The sequence below is a fragment of the Dicentrarchus labrax genome, unplaced genomic scaffold, assembly GCF_905237075.1.
Source record: "Dicentrarchus labrax unplaced genomic scaffold, dlabrax2021, whole genome shotgun sequence".
NCBI lineage: Eukaryota > Metazoa > Chordata > Actinopteri > Moronidae > Dicentrarchus > Dicentrarchus labrax.
Genome location: NW_026136713.1, coordinates 12,217,392 through 12,240,204, shown reverse-complemented (window position 1 = coordinate 12,240,204; position 22,813 = coordinate 12,217,392). Strand labels below are relative to the sequence as shown.

Genomic DNA, 22,813 nt, shown 5'->3' with positions numbered 1-22,813 from the left:
GGCAGTGTGTTTTATGGTGATTTTAGGAGCTTTATTATTCTAATTACAGCTGAAAATAAGACACTTGGTCAGATTGGAAGGTTGGGTACTAACACTTCCACAATTTATGAAGAAACACTAATCATATTCAACACCACACAGGACATTAAATCTATGAGAGGCATTTAGACAAGTGCTGAAACAATTAGTCAATCAACAGAAAGTGAAGTGATTCCTTTTCACAATTACAATCTACAAGTTGTAGTGAGAATCCTACATATTTGCTTCCAAATGTTAATATTTGCTGCTTTTGAATACTTTTGGACTTAAATAAATATATTTAAAATATATAAAATAAATAGCCCTAATTCAAACTTTTTAATACGACCATGTCTTATAGGCACCCAGGTTGTGGATAAAAATGACATATTAAAACAGTAGTTTTTGTAAACTTTATTGTGAAAAATCAAACAGACTGCTAAGATCAATATATATATTGATACAATGTTAATGGCCAGTAGTTCTGTTCAGCTGCAATTGTGATTCTTGAACAATGTTGTTGGAAGTCTGCAGTTCATTCAGCCCATGGGACAAAGATAGGTGACCAAAAAAACCAAAAACTGCCTTCTCTGAAGTCCTCCTAATCGTTACATTGTGGTGTATAAAAAGAAAAGACTTCTTACTCTAAAAGTGAAATAAGAAAACAAAAAATACAAAACTTTGGTCTGCTTCCCCTCACTGGCTGCTTCACAAATTCATTTCAACCACAAAGGGCAGAAGCAATCAGCTGTTTAAAAACTCCAACAACAAAAAAATCTACAAAAAACAGGTTAACCTCGCTCCTATTGAAGAAAAATAATATCAACGTCATCAAAATAGGAAAGTTAGCCCAGTACTCACATTTTTGTCAGTCACTTAGATGGTAGCTGAACCTCTGCTCAGCTTTTACCTCCCTTACTCTCACATCTTACATATACAATGAAAACAACAGAACAAACACACTGACCTTAAATACAGAGTTAATCCAAAAAAAAGAAAAAGAATTTGTAAAACAACTAGACAAGTTTGAGCGTACTGTGTAACAGCGATAAAGGACTTCCTTCATCGAAGCGCTGACTAGCCCCATCCCAGTTTAATCCCTCCCAAAATTAAATGTTCTCTTTCCCCCAAACCCAGACCATCACTGCCCCTCCCCCCAAAAAAACCTACACTCTATCTTTGTACTCTGCACTCAGCAGATTGTACTTGTGTATGTAGGTATATAATGCATACTGTGTGTATACGTAGTGGAGTGGTCGTCAGAGGCTGGTTGTTTTGAGACAGCATTGAGTGAGAAGAACTAAGGGCGGGCTAGTTTAGGCTCATGTGCCTTCAGTGTCCCAACAGCGTCCTTCACTGCGTGATAGATGATGTTCTTCACCTGAGGAGAACATGACAGGAAAAGTCTGTTAAACATGGAAACAATCTCCTGCCCCAGAACACGTAAATAATATTGTCTCTAAGGCTGGGTGCTGTTTATATATTAATGTCAACTCATACAGTAACAAGCAGCTGCCTGAGAATAGAGCTGCGTTATACTGGTTCCTTGTTATTGTTTAAGCCAAAAGACAAACTAATTGTCACTTGTGGCTATTTTAACATTCCTCTGATGACGCTTGAAGAGTTTCAAAAGCAGGCATCGTCGTTTATTGTCAACAGATTTAATCCCGTCAGAAGAACGTTAAGATATTAATTATATTCTATAGTCACAAACTGATTGATGTTGTCTTCTACCAGCGTGCACACATTTGCTGGCTGCATCACAGCAGGGAAAAAAAAACATCCTCTGCTTAGTACTTTTTCTAAAGAAACCTTCAAATGCTGGCTGGAAGATATTAGAATTCACCTAAACACATACCATGATAAATCTTAACACAAAAAGTCAAATCTTTAAAGAAAACAGATTTTAAAATATAAAAACACACTTTACATCCAGTTATAAGTTGTTCTGATTTCATTTTGTGTATCACATAAATTATATCAGTTGAATTTGATTTCTGTCAGTTCATACTTAAGCAACTCTTAACCTAGTCTGAGTTTGTCACTTCTTGTCCATCAAACCAGCAGATTACAAAGGTGTGAACTCTCAAGATAAACGTTCTCTAGTTGAATGCATTCAAATCCGACGTTGAAACTACATGAGGGAAAATTCCACCAACCTGTAGCTTGTCTTCATGGTTTGTATGAGTAGTGGACAGGTGTCTGAACTCCTGGGTCAGTCTGAAACAGTGCCTCACATGCTCAGGAGACACAAAGTCCTCTGCCACTTTAATACAGCTGTACAAGTTATGCACCTGAGAGGAGAAGAGCAGAGAATGAACAAATATGTTAATAAAGCAGATTCAAGAACTTGAATCACAGGACATTCATAAATTATATCTATAACAGGGCTGTACCCGACCCAAATTTTGTCAGGTGAATTCGTTTTTAGCTGTTTACGGTTTCTTAAAATAACACAATATGTCTGACCTGGTGTGGAGCTCCAGCAGGGATAAATACGGCATCTCCTAAGAATTGTACAATGGCCCAACCCTGGACGCCATATTCTTCATACAGCCTGCGGCGGAGCACCTGGTCCAGGTACCAGCTCTGGTCGTGAATGGGGTCGTGGTCTGGAGGGTTCTCTTGTCCCTGCTCCTCTCCCACCTGACAAAGACGTGCATAAACCGAGGCATAATCTTAACCATTAAGTGTAATAAACGAGATGTAGAGGAGGGAAAAACTGGATTCAGATTAACATGAATTCACAGAATGCAAGTTGTCTTAAAAGTATTTTCTGAAGGGGAATCAGATATTTGTTTGTGCATTATATTTGCTGACATCAGGCCATAGGTAGAGCAGTTTTCATTCAATTCATCACTGTCTTTGTAAAGCACCCTAGGTCTGAGCTTGAGAGATCAGATGCTCTTTTTAGACAGAAATCTACTGCCTGCTGACCTTGCGGAGCAGTTCTCTGATCTTCTCAGCGTCCTTGGCAGCGTAGATGTGCCAGAGAGCTCCAGGTTTCTCCTTTGCCTCGTACACCCGCCTCTTCGTCATTTCATCTACGTCGCCCTCCTCAATCGTGGTCATGACCTCTGGAGGACCAAACATAAACAACAAAGCACACACATACAGGACACCAAAGGGTCATCAGCAGTCATCAGAGTTTACAGAAGAGTTTTCTCTTCAACTGAATTAGGTTTATAGCTTCCGTCTTTTCCTCATTCCAGTTTGATGACTGACTAAACGTATGAGGCCCCGTGTGGGACAGTCGAGATATATCTGCATTTCTCGTGTGATTAATGGCATAATTCTTAAATAACTGAATTATTGTACATTCATCATAATGTTTGACAACAATGGCACAGAGCTGTAGTTCTCAATTGGTTGCTCATGACCCACCAGTGGCAAGTCGCAAGTCCATTATAAGAGGACTGCAAGATTGTGGGCCATGATAGTTTTATTCTGAAGTGCACAGATTTTCCAGAGCTTCTTTTATATTACTGTTTATAGCTGCATCATGTGGCTGTCACGACAACCATCCCGAGCAGCAGTCCGATGTGTTCATGTTTTTCCCCAAAGAACTTTGATTAATAAAAGAAAATGTGTCTAAAGAGAAACTATTAATATTGCCTTTGGCAAAACATGAAAGAACCACAACAGGACAAATGTTTCAAGCGCATGAAAGCTTTGTAGATCACTGAACTATCAATTTCAATTCAATGTTAGTTGTATAGCGCCAAATATATATATTTGCCAAGAAATCAATGAAAATGGTTCAAATGTTTACTGATGATTGGGTTGTGACTTAAAGCAAAGGATGATCTTGTGGCTGGACCAGTTGAGAACCACTGGGGCAAAGATAAGGACAAGTTACAGACTACACAATCACATTGACTGACACAATATTCACATCGACAGCCTAAGGTTGATCGTACAGAGCAACACTACTGCCTACAAATGAGTTATTCAGAGTTATTCAGAAAGATGATAAGTGAAAACAAAAATTCCTGACTGATGTGGATTTTTGTCTTTCACCAGCTCAAAGTTGTTTAATTTAAGTGTATCTCTTTGCTACCTCACCATGTGTACGTGTTTAAGGTAACTTATATTAACAATGTGTCTGTCTGTGTGTGTGCTGGCACAGGCATTATTATCTGGCCACTCACAAATGATTCCTTCACAGTCTGATGTTCAATTGGCAGGATGAATCAGTCAATGTGTTAATTTTTAAGTGTGTGTAAAATCCCATGGTCCCAATAAGAAGAAGAAGAGGGGCCAGTGCATGAAGACAAAATTCCTGTGGTCATACTGTTGGGTGTGTGTCTATGTCACTGTGATAAGTGACAGGAAGCCTGCGAGGGAATAGGGAAGCCAATTCTAGATGCCCTTCATTGAAACTTTTCTCCCACAGTGTAAGGACCAGAGCACAGCTTACCCAAAGCGAACAGGAACTGAAGATACTCCCCCACTGTAGTAACTATATGAAATCTTATGTGAAGTCTGTGTCAATTCGTGGAATACGTTACTGACTGAACCCCAAACAGCTCACATGTTAACCCAACCCTGAAATCTATGTAGAAGAAAGTCAGAATCTCCAAAAGGGCAACAACAGAAATTTCAATGCCATCCGCTATTAATTTAAGGTGTTAATAAAGTTTGCATTTACAAAGAAAAGTACAAAACATGCCACATTAGAAACTAACAGATGGGTCCCAGTGCTCTGGCCCGTACTTCACAGATAATAACAGAAGGATGGAGTGGGGAGGAGGAGGTGGGGGTCTTGGGGGAGGGGTGAAGAAGGGGAGTTAGTCAAGAAGAAGGGCATGCTACTGAAGTGATACAACTGAAAGTCTACAGACCTTTGCGTCCAGAGATATCTGCCTCTGTGAATGAGAAATTTTGCCACAATGTAAACAAGTGAGACCCACTGAAGGGTATTTTCACGGCCCAATTCAAGCCAATCAACCCTGGGGCAACTAAAAACAGTGAAAAGCATGATGTTCGGGAAACAGCTGTGAAGATGTTCTCAAAGACTGCTCAGGAGGGATCAGTTAGATGAAGGACGAGTGTTTAATATCAAGTGTTTAAAATCTGAGGATTTGCATGTAATATTGTAAATAAAAATATTTTTTTTACATAGTCAAATTAGTGTTTGGGAAATAAGTTGTATTTTTGATAACATTTAGTAGCTACATTACGTTGGTTTGGTGTACCCTATAAGTGTGTCATGTAAGAAATGATTAAATGTGTGTGTGAGAGAGAAAGAACAAGTGAGAACAAAGAGTGAGAGTGTGTTTAAGTCCACTGACCTTGCTCTTGGTCTCCCTCGCCTTGAGGGATGCCAACATACACCATTACGTTGACAGCATCAGACACATCCAGATGGAGGTTAGTGGTTCCCACCTTCCTGTCTTCAGATGATATTAAACCTGAGGGAAAGACAGACAGAGAGTGAGAGAGATAAGATGAAAACTAATATATAATGGAGGGAGAGGGAGGAAGAGGTGAGACATCTAGTTGTGTGACAGGGAATGAAACATTTCCATGGGACTCAGCCAGTCCATCTCACCATAGGCGTTGTACATCTTAGGTCCAAGGTCAGGACGCACAAAAAAGTTGGGCAGACGGGCAGCAAGGTTTAGACGACCATCTCTTTTTGTGTACTCGGGCAAGGGGAGGTTATCCATCAGATCGTCAAACCTGGGAAAATAAAGAGAGAACATTGAAAAACAACACAAGTAATATTTGCAAATGTCTTCTGTACATTACAAATAATTAATTGGTCCAAAAAAAATAACATCCCGAAACTAAAATCAGAGGGATGTAGCTCACAAGAGATATAACTAGTTCACAAAAATGGTTTTACATTCATGACATGTGTGGAAATGTAAAAATATGGTTATTCCCCATTTTAACAAGTTTATTGTTTAAGTGTACACACAATGGTAATGAGGAAAAATGGGGTATAAACCATCAAAGCCTAAAAAGAAAAAACCTTTAATTTTGTATTTAAGTACAACAGAACGAACAGTCATGGTACTGTACACGCAGCCGCACACAGACTGATGCGTGTGACGTACAACTTAAGTTCGAAAGAGGGAGTTCCACCTGAAAAAACTTTAGCTGTACGCAGGGCTCAAAATTAACCTTTTTCCTCAGTGTCCCTTTATCAAGTTATTATTATTTAGCCAAATAATCACAATCTCACAACTGAGACATTTGAAGTAAATAAGAGAGGGAAGAATATCAAATGAACAACTTAAATATTTACAAACTCAAACAATCTATTTACATATAAGCTATAGGAACACAGTAATCCATAGATCCGGAGGGAAGGAGTGCGAGAGAAGGTCAAACGTGCCTCACAAGTCACACCCACTGACTGCCTGCACCAGCGCATGGGGACACCACAGTGCTGCACCCCAGAACACTGTGATTACTCTGAGCAGCACACGGGAATGAATAACTAATATACGGTATTTGAATATATTTCTTGCCATTTCCCTGATGGTCTGAATAAGTTGCTAAATCTAGCAAGACAGTCACCAAGTTGGCTACATTGGCTCTCTCTATATGATTGATATAAGTAGAGTAAGTATGCGTGTGACGAGCGTAGCGCTTATGCCTGTGCCACCTTACATAATAATTAAAGGCATAATCCATATCACGTAAATGTAATAATTTCATTTCTAATGATACATTTCTCTACCGTCCCAGACACTGTATCTTTGTGTCCCAGGTTCTGTTTCTATTGTCCTCGGGACAACAGGACATCCTTGATTTTGAGCGCTGTCTGTATTCTGTTAGAAACGTGCTGAGGTAAGCAAAACAAGCTGATTGACATGTGAGTCAGTCACCCTATGGCAAGTGGAAATGAAACGTCAGAGTTAGAAGAGAGAGTTGTAGATAAGACAAGGACTGTGTTAGTGTTGCTCCACCGTTGTGCAAAATCTAAATGTTTATAGTAGGTAGCTCGGTTGGTGAGCAAATTCATTAAGACAGAAAAGAAACAACAGATTGCTGCTTTCCTCACCGTGTGGGCATCATGTCTCTGAAGTCTTCACCTGGAGGCCAATCCTTCAATTTCAAAACCATGGGATTGCCATCAACATCTTGCAGTCGCTCTGCATTCACAGAAAAACACATTAGCCATTTCTGACATCAGAGAGAAATGGCAGTGAAATACAGCAGCGTGTAATTAAAACAACAAATGGGAGTCATTTAGAAATAGTTTGGGCACTCACTGGAGATGACCTGGAAGCCGTCCCAGAAGTCGCGCACCTTCACATCAGAGATGATAGCACAGTTTCTACAGTTGACCAGGTCTACATCCTGGTCTCCAAACTCCTTACTGAAGGCATCGGGCCGCCACAAATCACCTTTCAGGCGTTTATCAATTCCTGACACCAACACAGGCTGGACACAAAGGAGAAGAAATTAGACAGATGAAAGAGCAAGTCAGTGCTGTTAAGTTTCAAACTGTTTCACTGGCAGCAATCTTTCTTGCTCTGCTCCATCATGTTTGCCTCAAGAGTTGTACATATTGTGGTTCTTACTTGTCCCTGCTTCCAGCATTCTCTGAAGATCTTCCAGTTGTTGCCGTTACTGGGATCCTGTAGGCAGAGGAGTCGTCCGTCACAGAGCCAGGAGTGTGAGGTATGTGGTTCCAAAACACTAAGGCCCATAACTCCGTCTTTACGGCCCCCCAACACACCAAGCTCGCCGCCCTCGGAGGCCCCGGTCCGACGGCCTTCTGCCTTCTTGGTCTCCACAACTGAGGCAATGATGTGATCCAGGAAGTTCGGGAGGCTGCTCTTCAGTTTGTCACTCTGATAAAAGAGAAATTTTGATTACCCAGCTAAGTACCTGTATTTCCATTGGTATCATTTTTAGTAAAAGCTTAATCTTTTTTGGGGAATTTCAAAGTGAATGTTGTGGTTCATTACTACACAGGCAAACATGATTTGTAATCAATTCAGTTATTTCTAATCTTAGTATTCTTATAATCCCAGTTATCCTTACTGAAAATGTTGTTAGTTGACTCACTACTCACTGACTGACCCAAACACACTATTTCATGCATCATTTGAACATAAACAACTGAGGCAAATACAAGACTTTAAGGGCACGGTCACACACGCACAAAACTAACACATTCTCTTCTGCTGGCAGAGCATATTCTTCACTGAGATCCATACAATATAATATAATATAATACAAGCTATATACGTACGCCTGCTGAGGTAAAGACAGAGGGGAATGGTACCCCACTTTCTCCAGGACCCTGTGGGAGTTTGCCTGGTCCGGAGTTGAGCAGGTCCCGGAGACTGGACCCCTCAGGTTTGGACTGGGCCATACTGGAGCCCAGTAACAGGCTGTTAAATAGCTTAGGGCTGGAAGCTGAAGGCTTCGACAGGGCACTGAGTGAGTCCAGGCCAAAGGGAGGCCGGCTGTCTCTACTCATCATGGAGCGAAGTGAACCGGATTCTGGAAGAAAGATGGCAAGAAGACGGTGATACAACTTCTATTTTACTATTGATTTTGACTTTTGTATGCTCTCAGATTGCACTGACTCAGCATTTGTTCTTTCCTACTTACCCTTGGTGTCATCCTTGGCTTTCTGTGTGGCCAAGTCTGCTAACCAGTGTAGAGCAGAGCTGTTGCCCTCTCCTGATGAGCGCGACTCCTTGGCAGAGGACTGGGTGAGGTTACAGGGGGAGGATGTACCACTGGTGGAGTTACTGGTACTGCCCACAGTTTCACCTCCCCCACTGTCTGATGGTGCTGCTGTTTGTGTAGTTTCTGTTTTGATTACTGACGTTTCTCCTTCTGACTTTGGAGTGGAGCCAATACCAGAAGTTGCAGCTGCGAGTACTCCACCACTGCTTGTTGTAGACTGCTGAGATAAGAACAACCACACATTGGAGCCTTCAGGTCAAACACTTTTCAAAATGCAGAAATGCAGAACTAAGAAATAGATGATGTGTACCTGTGAAATGCCATTGGGGGCACTAGGGCGCACTAGAGGCTTAGTGTGTCGACTGGCACAGGGACAATTGGCCTTAATACCCCACTTTCCTCTCGCTGAGTGCACCATGTCACCTATGTTGTAAAGAGCTAAAGGATAGAAGCAATAAAATCAATCATTACAACTCTTACTGTATCAATTATAGATCATATTTAATACTTGAGGCACATGAGGTTCATAGATTGATGATCCAATCATAATGTACACATTACCTGTCCCAGGTATAATCTGTGTGGGCATGAGGTTCTGTGGCTCATGAGGTTGGCCTTTGGCACACTTCAACCAAGCAAAAACCTCATCCTCCGGACCTTCGTCTACATCTGTGGGAAAAGACAGATCTGTGAACTTAGCCTCGAACAATCTCAGAAAGTATTAACTGTGTCGACACGTTTCTATTATTGTAATAATAATAAAAGTTAGGTTAAGACAGGTGAACTAGTTAACTAAGGTATAAAGATTGCTAAATGTCATCCTAACGACTCACCCTCCCGTGGCCTGTTCCTGCGGAGCCGATAGCAGTCCAGACACACTCCAAAACCACACTTGCGACACACCCAGTGGATGTTGAACAAGGTGGTCTCACACACGTCACACATTTCTCTGACGCCTCGTACAGCACGTTTCCACGCCACTTTCTCTGAAGGACGGGCCAACAAGAAACAGGATTACATACACAATAGACACTTCTGACAGGTTGAGTGTGAGTAAGACAGCTGCATAAGACAAATGTGAAGAAAACATGGGCTCAGGAGAGATTAGTGTCTTTATACTTACGGTGAGGCTCCACCATCATCATGGCCTCCTTCTCAGACATGACCAACTGACAGAACTGGTCTCCCACATTGGCCAGGATGTACTTGGATGTATCGAGGTCAAGGCCCTCTTGGACAGCTGGTGCAGGTAGCCACAGACCCATGGCCATGGAATCGCTCTGCTGAGGACTTAGGAAGCCTTCCACACGCAGTACACCTTTACGAGTGAACGCCAACCTAGTCACAAGCCAAAAAAAAAAAAGGGTAACTCAGGAACACAGCATTATTTGTGATGATTGCTTCCTTTATTCTGATCATTTTTTTCTCCGATGCTCAAATACACAAAGCAAGACACTGAGGAGCAGCACCAGCATAGAAACGTGTACCTTCTGAAGTGGAAGAAACGACAGGCCACATTTGGATCATCATCATCATCGCTGTCCTGGTCTGTAGTTCGATATTTACGATAACGCTCCAGACGGCACTCGCGGCACTTGTGCAAGTGAGGGGCCACATTGATGCAGGAGCCATCCTGGAGAAAGGACTCACCAGACTGCTTCAGACGGCGCACTTTGCTCTGGTCTTTCAGTACAGACTGGCCCACTGAAGGAGACAACAGTGTTCATTTCATTGTCATTACAACAATTCTGGGGTTTCTCGAGAGTGGACAAGACTTACCTTTGAAAGGCTTGTTGCGTGGACGGCTCTTAGCGGCCCCTTGGACTTTAGATTTCTGCAACATGGCTCCATCCTTGGTAGGGTGTGGTCCTCCTGGGATTTGGCCTTTCTCTGGTCCCTCCTCATTCTCACTCAGGTCTGACAGGTCGCTGTTGCTGCTGGAGTCAGAGTCACGTTTAGACGACTGGCCCCTTTCCTCCAGGCTAAACTTCTGAGACTGGCTCTGGTCAAAAGACACCGGGACGTCCTCCATTCCACTAGGGCCAGTGCTTACAAACATGGGGCAGCTTGAGGTGGATGAAGGCATCTCCCCAACATCTTGCTCCTCCTTTGTCACAGTGCCTTCATTTTGTGACCTCTGTGATGAGGCTGGTGCTGGAGAGGAGGAAGAGCTGGGTGAAGCAGCTGTTGAGAGTGCTGGGAAAGGGGAAGACATGATCCCCTTAGGTGGCTCTGCCATAGTGAACAGGTTTGGCTTGCTGTCCGAGGCAGGACCAAGGGTCTGTGGCTCAGTCCCAGAGAGGCCAGCAAAGGAGGTGTGGGAGGTTTTGTCCCCATATGCCAGAAAAGGATTTGCAGGCTCTTTGGAGGCCTGCAGAAAAAGGTTCTGGTGGCTATCTGAAGTATTAAAACCAGCTTGCAGCCCTAAGCCCCCCACAGAAGTTCCATTATTACTGCTCTTCTTAGAACTACTTTGAGGCCCAGAGGCTGCAGCCAGACCACCAATACTTAGACCAGAGCCTCTTCCTCCTGCAGAGCCACCCATGCCCTGGAAGGCCGAAGACGATTTGTTGAGCACACCATTTCCCGTCGGATGGGTCTCAGGCACTTTAGGCTGCTCAGGCTTTTTCAGCCCCTCAGTGGAGGTCGCGGGCTTGAAAAGGCTTGGGGGCTCTTTGCTCAGGCTCTCAGACACTGCGGTGAAGTAATTTGTGTCCTTGGACTGGGTTTGACCAGCAGTTAGGCTTGAGCTAGAGCCAGAATTCTGGGTCATGCACTGGAAAAACAAGTTTTGGTCTTGCTGGGATTGAGTCTCATTCTTTGCGCCACCAAAACCGAAGCCAAAGGGTCTGGGAGTGTCCTGGGAGGTTGTGGTAGTAGTGGCAGGAGCTCCATTGGTCTGAGAGGTAACATCTCCAAATACAGAGGCAGTGGGTACGGCCTGGGGCAAACGAAAACCCGATGCCGTTTTAGAGCCCTGAAAAACAACAATGCGGTAAAGTAAAATGACAGTGGTGACTTGCATTATATGATGTTATTGATGGCACTGATCATATTGATTGTCTTACCTCAGTCTGGCTTCCCCAAGTGGGGGCTTTAGGACTAAAACCCACAGAAGCAGAAAGTGCCACACTAGGGCCACTGTCGTGCGACCAAGAAATGGTGACAGGCCCCGGGGAAACAAGAGCAGCTGTTTTGGAATAAGCTGACTGGGAGGCCTCCTCTCGATCTGGTTGGGGGGATGGGGAAGCCTTGGGGGCTGGAGCTCCAGGGACCAGGCTTGGCATCTGGCCTAGTGAGGGGAAAGATGTGGTGGAGAAGGGAGAAGGGGCTGGTTTGAGGGGAGGAGGAGTGGGGGTGTGGGCAACAGCAGTGGTAGAGTCCGCCGCCCCTGTGGAGAGTGAACGACCATTTTCTTTGACGTGGGCAGGATAGCGAGGAGGGGTAGCGTTTGATTGGTCCATCTGGAGTGAGGAATTGGTGCTGGGGGACGACACTCTGCCCTGAGGAAAGGTTCCTTCACAAGAGCTTCCGTTTTTGGTTGTGCTGCTGACTCTTTCGCTCGAGTCTCCACCCCAGATCCCCTTCCCTTCTGCTGGAGTTTTGTTGGAATCGCCACAGTTTTGGCCATCAGCTCCCGCATCTCCTGCGCCTTTAAAACGTTTCAAGTTCAAGTCATCCTCACCTTCGGAGGCAGTCCTGCGTCTGCGTCCACTGTCACCCTTCATTGTTTCACTGTCCTTCCTTCGTCGACCATTCTTACCAAGCTAAAAAGGGGGGAAATGTTTGGAAGGAATTCAATTAACACCTTTTTTTAAATGCCAATCTTGAGCTGAAAATACTACTTAACAAAATGTACAGCACAGTACAACTAATTACAGAGTACAGTTATATTTATAATACGACAAGCTTACCTCCTCCTCTGCCAGCATGACATGTATCACACGAGGATCTACCATCTGATTTTCTTCTCCCTACAGCAAAAAGGGGGGGGGTTTTAAGTGCTTGACTATAATGACTAGAATACATTTAGGCAAAATATAAGGATTAGTTTAAGTTTGTTTCAACAGATTTTTAAGGCTAGTCTGATACTTATCACTTGACTCAGACCAATCATCGCTACAGTACGGTTTACTCATGGTGTGACAATGAGAACTCACCAATCATCACAGTGAGAAAATATTATCTTAAGACAGGGAAGAGATACTGTGTGTAGCTGTAAATACATACCTGTACATGCATAAACATCTCTGTGAGCATGCATATCTTAACATGTAATAACATGAATACACTTCCACCCATATACAGGTACCTATGCACATTAATGTCATCCATTATCACCATTAATTCACTTTACACAGGACAGCTATGTAGCCCATCTCATTTAGAAAACCTTGTAACTTTCGCCATGTTTTTCATTTGCTACACAAGTTCTTTCCATCTGTTTACACTTGGGCTTCCTGTTTGCATCTAATTGTTATTGTCTGCTTGTTATTACTTTGAAATAGCTTATTCTCAATACTGTAAATAAGTAAATGTGTGTCCATTTCAGGGAACATTAAACTTGAATTAGGAAAATAAAAAAAGTATGGCCCTATTGTACATTTTCCCAATACATTGCATTTCATTTTTCACACCACTTCAGTACAATGTTAACATTTCCCAGTACAAATGTCCCCCCCATTGTGTCAGCCACAATTTCCAATTCATTCCATTAATAGGTAGTTATCGAAATAAATACAGTCGTTTGATTCCGTCTTATCCAGTCTGAAAAGGACATGTGACCGATGGTCCAACTAAATCCTTGTTTCTCCAATTTTCCATAAGTTCTACTTGTTAGCTATTTTGATCCCTAAATAGTGTTAAAGTGATATTTACCTTATCTAAGGTAATCTCCATAATGTGTGAAATAGGGTCATGCTGTGAGACCAATCCTGAGGCCCAGCACTCCTCAAACTCTGGCTGGTACACAAGAACTCTGCGTCCTTGAATAGTGTATGAACCTGAGGGCAGAAAAAGGGAGAAAAGTAGGAGTTACATTCTTGCATATTTAATTAAAACACAGGGGATTCAGAATGGCTGGTACACTGGATCTTATTTAACTTAGGGCAGATTAGTTTGGTTTGAAGGGTGAAAGCATCACCACACACGCTAAGCAGTATAACGTCTACACTGTGCTACAATATCCACATTGATGCATCCGCCTGTACATGTTTCAGTTATGCACAGGTGAGCAATGTTAACTGGAATGTGTGTTTATTTAAACTATACTGCTTGACATTGTTTGGATGGTTAAGATTTAATTTGGTTGTAATACTACATTTGCTGTCTATAACTCTATAACTTTTTGTTTCAAATTACTGCACTACAAAAGGTCGTCTCTATCTTAAAGTTCTGTATTTTTTCAAATCTTAAGCACAAGATTGTTGACTACACTACCCTCATATGTATCTGTGTGAGATTAAATACTGCATTTATATATTATTCAAAAGATGTAAAATGATTCCAAAAAACAGATGATGCAAATAACACTGCAGATAATGTGCAGCTCAAGCAGCTGGTGGACATAACAGTCCTGAATAAAATCACTCTCTTTTTCAGTTCATGCACACCTCACATCAACAAGAACACAGACTGGAAAATTACAAAGGTAAGGAAGTCTCTCGATCTAGTGAGTTGCAACTGCATCCTTAGATAACTATTATACTCCAAGTTGATTATAAGTACACCCAGATATTAAAAAACTGCCACCTCCATTGCATTGTGTCAACATTTTCTGCATCAGAAACACAGTGACTCACAGTTACTGTTATTAGTCCATCGGTATCATGCTTTCACTGCCTAACATCATCGTTTAATTACATACGATGACAAATGCCAAGTTTAAGCATTTCAAATCAACAGTAATTCCAAGGTCGCTGATTTGAGCAGGTGCCCAAAATCAAAACACGCCAGAGAACACACAGAGGTAAAAGAAAAACAACATAAAAACTGTTGAGGCTTGAGTATTACCCTTCCTGAAGATCTCTTGGAGTTCAAAGTCATTGTGCCAGCTGGAGATGGCAGTCTGCAGGGTGGGCTGCTCCAATAGCAACGGGTGTCTGAAGTCTTTATCAACCTGCACAAGGACACAAACCAAACTGTCCTGAAATAGTGGCATTGGGCATTGGTGCAGCAATGATGTGTGAAACTTCACACTGGAATATCACACGAAAGAACATTGTGCTGTTATTAGTTTATCTTTTGTTTAAATGTGTCAGAAAGTAATGATCTAAGAAATTGTTTATTCTGTCTGATAAATAGTCAAAAACCCCAGTGGTATTCAATATCTGTAATTTATCAGTAAAGTATCATAAATAATTAGTCCCTTATGAACCAACTAGTTCATAAATTAATAATTTTAGCATTTAACATGGCTAAAGTATTAACAAACACTGCAAAACAAATGTACACACCTCAAACCTCTGGACAGTTTTGCTATCAGGCAGGAACTCAAAATTCTTGTTTCCAAAATACTCCACAGGAACCAGTGGGCCTAAACCCACTCTGTCCACCAGGGAGCGGAAGACCTGAGGAAAAAAGAAAACACCATGTAATTCTTTGATCTTACAAGCACTTGAACTATCAAGTAGGGGCAACTGGAAAATTATAATAACTGGATTTTCTAGATGTAATTTAAGCTATGTAGGCTAGTCATTTTAAAGTGAATCATATCTGATTCTTGTGTTTCTGCTCAAAATACCCACATGGACACATTAACTGACTTCTCACAAAAGCTGAGCAGTTTAGTTCTGGGTTTGACACCAGAGTGAAGAAAAAAGTCCAGTAATTATGTTTTCAAACATTAGATGAAAGTCCCATCACTTATTCGCGGTTACTTGTTCAGATTACATCTCTAATGGATGCTAAAATCTAAATTGAGTGATTCTGCATTTGTCATAGGGGGTGTTAAGTTTCCTTCTGTTTGCCCCAGCAGCAACAGCTGCAGTATTTTTCCTTCATATCCTCACTGACAAAAAAGCACTGCATTACTTACATCAACTTTCAACTTGCAAATTAGTCAGCAATGGTCTAGGTCGAAACTTGAGAAGGAATATTCAAATAAAAGCTAAAGTTATTGAATACAGCCATGGATGAACCTTGGACTTGGACATGGTTGGCTGATGCCTATTCACACAATTCAACAGGTAGACGAGATTGTTTCAAAGCTTGACTTGTATGCACGGTGCAGACGGTTCTGCTTGCTCCCACAGTCCAGTTGAGCACTCACCAGGGCAGGCCAGGCAGTGGCTGATGATGGGGCTCCAGTACTCCCTGTACCATCGCTCCGATTGGCCCAAACAATGGAGTCTTCCACCAACACGGCTTTCACCCCCTCGTCATACACCTGCACCCAAGAACACCGCTGTGAAGCGTTCTCAAACTCCACAAATACCTGCAGTCGGAAAACAGGGAGAAACAGATCATAAATATAAGGAACATTTAATGATATAGGACAGCTATGCTTACTTAGACTCAGTACTTTCATAAAATCTTAAGTTTAGGAAACTATAGCAGATAAAGAAAGAAAAATAAAAGAATGCAGTACATGGTAGAGATATGTGCTCCACTTTCTAAGAAATGTTTTCTTTAACAAAAGACAGAATTAAATTCCACTGCAAGTGGACTCACAGGCTACTATCTGGCAGTGAAGACACAAACACATCAGTGGCCAAGAGCTCATTAGACACTTTCCCAAAATGTAGTTAACGTGTAAAACAATGTCTGTGTGCAACCAGGCAGCAACCCGCTCTCAAAAAGCCTTTCATAACCATAATATGGTTCATACTAATTCTACTTTGGTCTGCATCGTCTATGTCATGATTCTGTTTGTTAACTTTTCATACCGTGCCAGTTATAACAGTATGAAAGAATCCGTCTACACCTGCAGCGAGTGTGCATGTGTCACTGGTACAATATGCTGATGCACAACTTTATCTTATCTTTAATGCTAATCAGACTACAGAGTGGCCCTGTACTGCTAGAGCAACAGTTGGACAACGCACTTCATTTTACAACTACTATAGCAATCCCCCAGTCAGGATCCCAGGAGGAGTGCCTGCCAGTCATTAGTTTTCCAGCTACTTTGATGTAAAGGAAAAAGTTGATGATTCATTTGCTTAAAATGTAAGACAGCCTTAAAAATAGGCAACATTCAGGTAATGACATCAAACGGTAGTATTAGTATTTTTTAATATTACGCATGTCCATATCCGGATATTTGAAAAGGATCATAGCCTGTACATGAAGCTGAACAATGTGCAGTTAATGTCTAAATACTGACCCACTTTGAGCTTGTATTCTAGTTGGTTTGCTCTCAAGTGTTATTTATTTTGAATTAAGAAGATGACACGCACACACTGAATGGATTGGAATTAGGGATCTTGGGCGTTATGTTGCATTCAGACCAAAAAGTTCAATTATTAATTTGAATGCAGGAGGCTCCAGTAGAAAGAGCTGACCCTGGCTCACCTTTTGCAGCAACACAACGCAACAGCAAGTGCACATTCCTGGTAGATTACTTTGTAACATGAATGGCATATTTCTACTGTTTACCAAGGTTGCCTCACAATTGTCGCAAAGAAATGCGAAAGAGTTGCCACTGAGATAAGTTTGCAGAGTTGGAAAATCATATCTGTCAGTATTACAAACCGTTGTGCACTGCTTTGTTGAACGCTTCCTAAACTTAAGTTTTTGAGAGGGGCGAATAATACTGGAGCAACTGAAACTACAACAGATATAAGCAGACAACATAATAGATCCTGTAACCCTGTTTCTTTGTGTAAGATATTTGTGTCAAAATAATAAAAGGAGCATTAATTCACAATGGATGATCAAACTGAAGTAGTCAGAGTTTCAAAATAAACAACAAAAAGTCACCAAGTAAACTGGATAACGGCTGTGCTCCTGACTTTTATAACACATACTAAAGACACCACGAAACCAGCTAATTGTCACAGTTGTAAGTTGGATAGTGGAGATTTATTATTTTGTGAACCTGAGAGAAGAACCCCCCCACACACACAGACGAAGCTTTTGACTAGAGCTGTTTGATTTAACAGAGCAAGCTGCGAGAAACAGACTGAACTGTTATCAGTCTGACTCCTGCAGTCGCTGCTTCTAGCCACATCAAGACTTGTTTAAACTCAGCGTGGGAATTTCATGGAACGTTATTGATTAACGCCATCCGTCAAAATACCCACCTGCTTAGATTAAAAGGAAAAAATAATTAGCAAGTGTGAGAGAGAGAAATGAAGCTGAATGAAGCTGAAACTTACGTTTAGTTGGAAGTTATTTAATTGCAGTTGCTTGCTAAAGAAGGTAAGTACCAGAAATAAAATAAAAAAAGCTCAGCGGGCATTGATGTAGCAGGTTTGCACAGATAATATCAAGCCGACTGCTTAACCTTCAGTCACTGATGTTCTCCCTCATTCTTCCACTGTGGATCCTCTAAACTTTGGTGTCTATACTTGTCAGGGAAGCACTTTTTAAAAAGGTTGGTTCATTTACATTAAACAACATATTTTGTCACTTACCAAGTGGTCTCTAACTGTGCTGCTAGTTAAGATTTTATCTGCCGAGCTTTAGAGATATCCATCTTTCAGTTTTCTGCCTCATCCCCAATACAGTGGATTTAGATTTTTTTTTTGTAGTTCTCCATAGGAATATTTATTTGGTAGAATACAACGAAAACTGTTCACAATAAGGTCTGTGGATTATGTCAAGAGTAAGAAGGTCATTATTTGGGGGTAAAATCTGACCAAACAAAACCTAAAATATCTGCTTGGCTAGATAACACTGTAGGTAAATGAAGAGATGTATTTTTCTTATTAAATTTGTGTCACTCGACTCAAGTAATGACCCCTCAAGGTACCAGTTTTAAGAGACTATTGTTTTTGATGTCAGCTAGCTTTAAACAACAAGTCAGTTTAAAGCTTTCCATTAAATGATCTGCATAAACATTCACATACGAATGCCGAATCTGTACGCAAAGGGACAAGATTTTAGCATCAGAAACTTTCTGGTAGTCTGTTTATAGTCCGAGCAGTATTGTCTAATCACATTTGAGCAAACCTGGGTTGCACACAGGTAAACTGTCCGTGTGAAGAGCTTAACAGGCAGAACGCATTTGCTGAAATACAATTTTAGAACCCATCTGCTTTTTATTAGCTTAAACAAATCACACAGCCTATAGTTGTATGTCTGTGGGAGAGCAGAGACTTTCACATTTATCTCAGAAACATGAAGTAAAACCAAATCGCTGCTGAACTCTTATTAGACGTCGCTGCACTTTTCTGTAACTAAGGAAACCAACATCACAACACTAAATACAGTAGGTGTTATAAAGAGTCAAGCGGTATAGTATTATAGAATAAAGTATTATGTTTATAGTCATGCCTACATTACCTGAGCTGGTACAACAAACAGTTCAGTACAGAAATTACTGGGTTCATACTTACATACATACATATAAGTATCATACGGTGGCGCATAGCCTTGAAGCTAGGGTTGGGTAATATTGACAAAATCTAAAATCTTGATATTCTTACACCATGCTGTCCTATTAATTAAAGGTGTAGCGTTATTTTACTGTAAAAACTGCGAAAATATGCTTTGTGAAGCTAAAAAATGAGTGGTGCAGAGATAAAACAGAGCAGTGTTATTTTACCTGGAGAATAAATAGACTTTGTGGAAAGCCAGAGTGTCTTTATTGTGTTCCTTTTTATCCATGGTGGCGCCTCATCCCATTACCACTGTGTGCTCAGATATCTGCAGTGAGTTTTTGGACCCGACTGGAGCATTTTTGCACTCATTGTGTTTTGGAAACAACCAGCTGATAGATAGGTTCCCCGACTGACCTGACGTTTGCTGTGGCAACAGTCAGCAGTTGTGTATGACAGCGTAACCTATTTTAACTTTACCAACAAAACTAGTTTCACTTATTTCCATCAAAACCTTCTAATTTCTGCCAGTTTCTGTACACTCATGAGGAGGAATAATAAAACTTGAGATAACTGCAAATCTTCTTTCAGTCAAACATTGTCTACATGTGAACCTGTGAGCTGTTAAAAGCTTTAAACTGTGAAAAATGTTTTGTTTGTCTTTTTAGAAACCGACCGTCTTTGGTGTGGAGTATTTTATGTTGTGCAGCCTTTATTATTCTTCAATTTAGTTGTACGTGTATCGGCTTCTGGTATTGACATTTTACACTGACATCTGTTAGAGGAGAAAAAATACTAGTAGTGAAACTTACTTGTAATTTATTTAAGATGGCGAGAAGCGAAAAATCCAGAGGCGCATTATTAAACTAAAGTATCTCGATTATCCCCAAGCTGTATTAAGAAATAACATAAAAGCGTCCTGACAAGAAGCTGCACTGACCTCGTCTTACTGAAGTTAGTTGCTGAAACAATCTTCCTTACAAAACATCTTCAGCACATAAACAAACTTTGTATTTTTTGCCATGCTGGTTATTAGTCAAGCTCAGGTGACATTTACTGGTTGAGATCAGTCCACACGTAAGTTTATAGTATTGACGGATCACTTTTCTCTAATAAATATCCACTTTGATATAGGCACACCATTCAGAAGAGAGATTTACAAAAGTACATACTCATATTTTATAGGAGGATTTTACAGGATAATCTAACTTTAATAGTTAACTCAAAACCTAACCCAAAGGATCATCATTCATTATTTTCCTTGAAAATCATTAATTTAACTTTTTTTAAAATATAGTTATACATCAGCCAAAGTGGACACTTTTCATTCATTCACTCACTCTATACTTTTCAACTAGGTCTTCTTTCTGTATTAAATCTAACAAGGCACCAACAAATCAGTTTTATTAAATGTAAACAATTACAGTGCTTTTTAAAGTACTGTAAATCAAGTGTAAATGTTATTTAAAATACCTAGTTTGTACTCCTTAACTACTCTAAAATCCTGGCTTTCGGCTGTGAAGGCCTTTAAATGTAGGTCAACCACCACCCCAATGTTTTCTTTAAATCTCACCCAGAAATGTCTGTGCACTTCAGCAGCCCTGCACAATGTGGACTACAGACAGCTCGGGAAGATTGCTGTCAGTCATTCAAGAGTTTTATTAGATTACAAACTTGCTAACTGCGTAAGTCTGGACATTTATTAACAACCTGGACCCCGCAGTAAAGTAGGAGGAATCCCCGGCTCACCCTCATATGAACTTGTGAGGCCTTTAACTGGACTATAACTGAGAGCTAACGCTGTTATTCACTGCTGCTTGCTAACGATTTGTGACAATATCGTGACCGATTAATTAGCTCTGACGCATCCGTGTTTTGCAACTGTTTGCTCCGAGGTTGTGATAAACATCGGGGGAGCTGAATGTCATTCGTTAAAAAAATATTTAAAAAAAAAAAAAGCGAACAAAGCAAAGGCCAGAAAAAATCCCCGGCCTCGAGTTTAGCTTCGCCCGACTGGCTGCGACTTGTAGCTTAGCTATTATAGGAGGTAAACGAGCTAACGTTAACTGCCCAACAAATGTGCCGTTAGTGGCGGTTGGAGCGGGTCGACGGAGGTTAGGAGGCACATACTCGGTAACTAGTGCCCGGTTCATACACCACCCAGCGGGGGTTGAGCTACGCGGTACGGCATAGCTTGTATGTAAACACTGACCGTCAGCCCCGCAGCGGTGGATGTTGTTGTCGCCTCTCCTCCGCCAACCTCCGGGGCGGCCAGGCCGATGACGCTCACCGCCCGCACCGTCCCCCGGAGCCAGTCCCGGGCCCAGGCAGCCTTCTCCGGTTCGGATCCATTCGCGGACCTGCCGTCGTCGAGGAGCAAAAGCAGACGCTTCCCAATCAATTCGAGAGACTCCCCCCATGGTTGTTGTTTTTTTTTTTTGTTGCTCGCAAGCTAACGCTGCCTTCAGTGAGCCACCATGAACAGTGTAAACGTTAACTTCTCCGGCTGGGATGAGAGAGAGGAGAGGAGGAGGGGGGTGAACTCAAGAATGCGAGGAAGACGAGCAGAAAAAAAAAAGCTGCAGCGACTTCGTTTTTAAATGTTAGTGCACACAAGAGAGCCCGCTTCACCCGTTGCACGCAGCGGCGGACGGAGTCACGCCGGGATTTCACACAGTGGAGATGTTATTGTCCTCGGTGCTAACGCGACTACCCTGCTCTGTCCGCCATTGAGTCCTGCAACAATCAAACGCACTCCTCGTAGACAGGCAGCACTGCGGAGACAGAGAGCGGGGAAACAGCGCCCCCTGCTGGTTGCCCGGGGAAACAGGTTACTGAAGACATTATGCTCTCAGGGTGCTTCTGGTTTTTTTTTTTTAAAGCGTTTTTCTTCCGCAGTGTTAAAGCTGAGCTGGAAAACCTCGCCTAAAGTAAAGAAATAAATTACTTTGATTAAATGATATTCCTTTTAAAGTCGAGCCAGTAGTGCACTGGATGTTTGGGAAGCAATGCTGATACATTTTAAAACATAATTTCCATAATTGTTATTTAATCTATTTATTTTCAACATATATTGGTATATCTGCTAGTGACAGACACTATATTTAATATTTTTATCATAATTTTTTATCAACTAGCTCTAATTTCTTTTTCATAAATTATATTTAATTTCTGTAGCTATTGTTGAGGAAAGATGTTCTGGTAACCCACTCCCTTATTCCAAATACTGAACATTTTCAAAGACATTGCCATTAAAAAATCTATATTTTTGCTTTATTTCATTTTATTTTAGGAACAGATGCATCACAGTACGTGGCACAATACCCTATATTTTGTGGTTAAAAGATTTAAAACATTTTAATAATTACATAGTGTATGTTAAAAAAGAATACAATGAAACAGAAAAAATGCAAACTACAACAAAGATACCATACTAGTAGATTAAAAGACTCTTTACCTCTCTTGTATTTCCATTTGATTGAAAGTGATGTGTCAGTTGTGATCCTTCTGGAGCTAATGGGTTTCACATATTGGACTCCTGGCATAACGCCTGAAAGCTTTCACATCACTGCAGCACCTTAGGGGTCTTAGTGTAATATTGGCTAATGTAATTCCTATTTCATCTCTATTTCATTATTAATTTCATTAGT

General features: G+C 41.3%; 1 protein-coding gene across 1 annotated transcript; it reads right to left on the bottom strand.

Moving 5' to 3' along the window:
* Positions 1–417: 417 nt before the first annotated feature.
* On the bottom strand, positions 418–22,007 carry kdm3b (lysine (K)-specific demethylase 3B). Its single transcript, XM_051420959.1, has 26 exons — positions 21,999–22,007; positions 21,376–21,615; positions 15,953–16,117; positions 15,138–15,251; positions 14,695–14,800; positions 13,561–13,685; positions 12,597–12,656; positions 11,751–12,449; positions 10,462–11,659; positions 10,170–10,386; positions 9,806–10,020; positions 9,516–9,668; positions 9,244–9,351; positions 8,993–9,120; positions 8,602–8,902; positions 8,237–8,490; positions 7,560–7,832; positions 7,248–7,419; positions 7,037–7,127; positions 5,573–5,703; positions 5,313–5,432; positions 4,863–4,886; positions 2,956–3,095; positions 2,488–2,664; positions 2,178–2,312; positions 418–1,399 (listed from the first exon to the last, which is right to left on the bottom strand). Exons 1-26 carry the CDS (start codon positions 22,005–22,007, stop codon positions 1,319–1,321), a joined length of 5,436 nt encoding a protein of 1,811 aa, XP_051276919.1. The 3' UTR covers positions 418–1,318.
* Between the last annotated feature and the right edge of the window lie 806 nt (positions 22,008–22,813).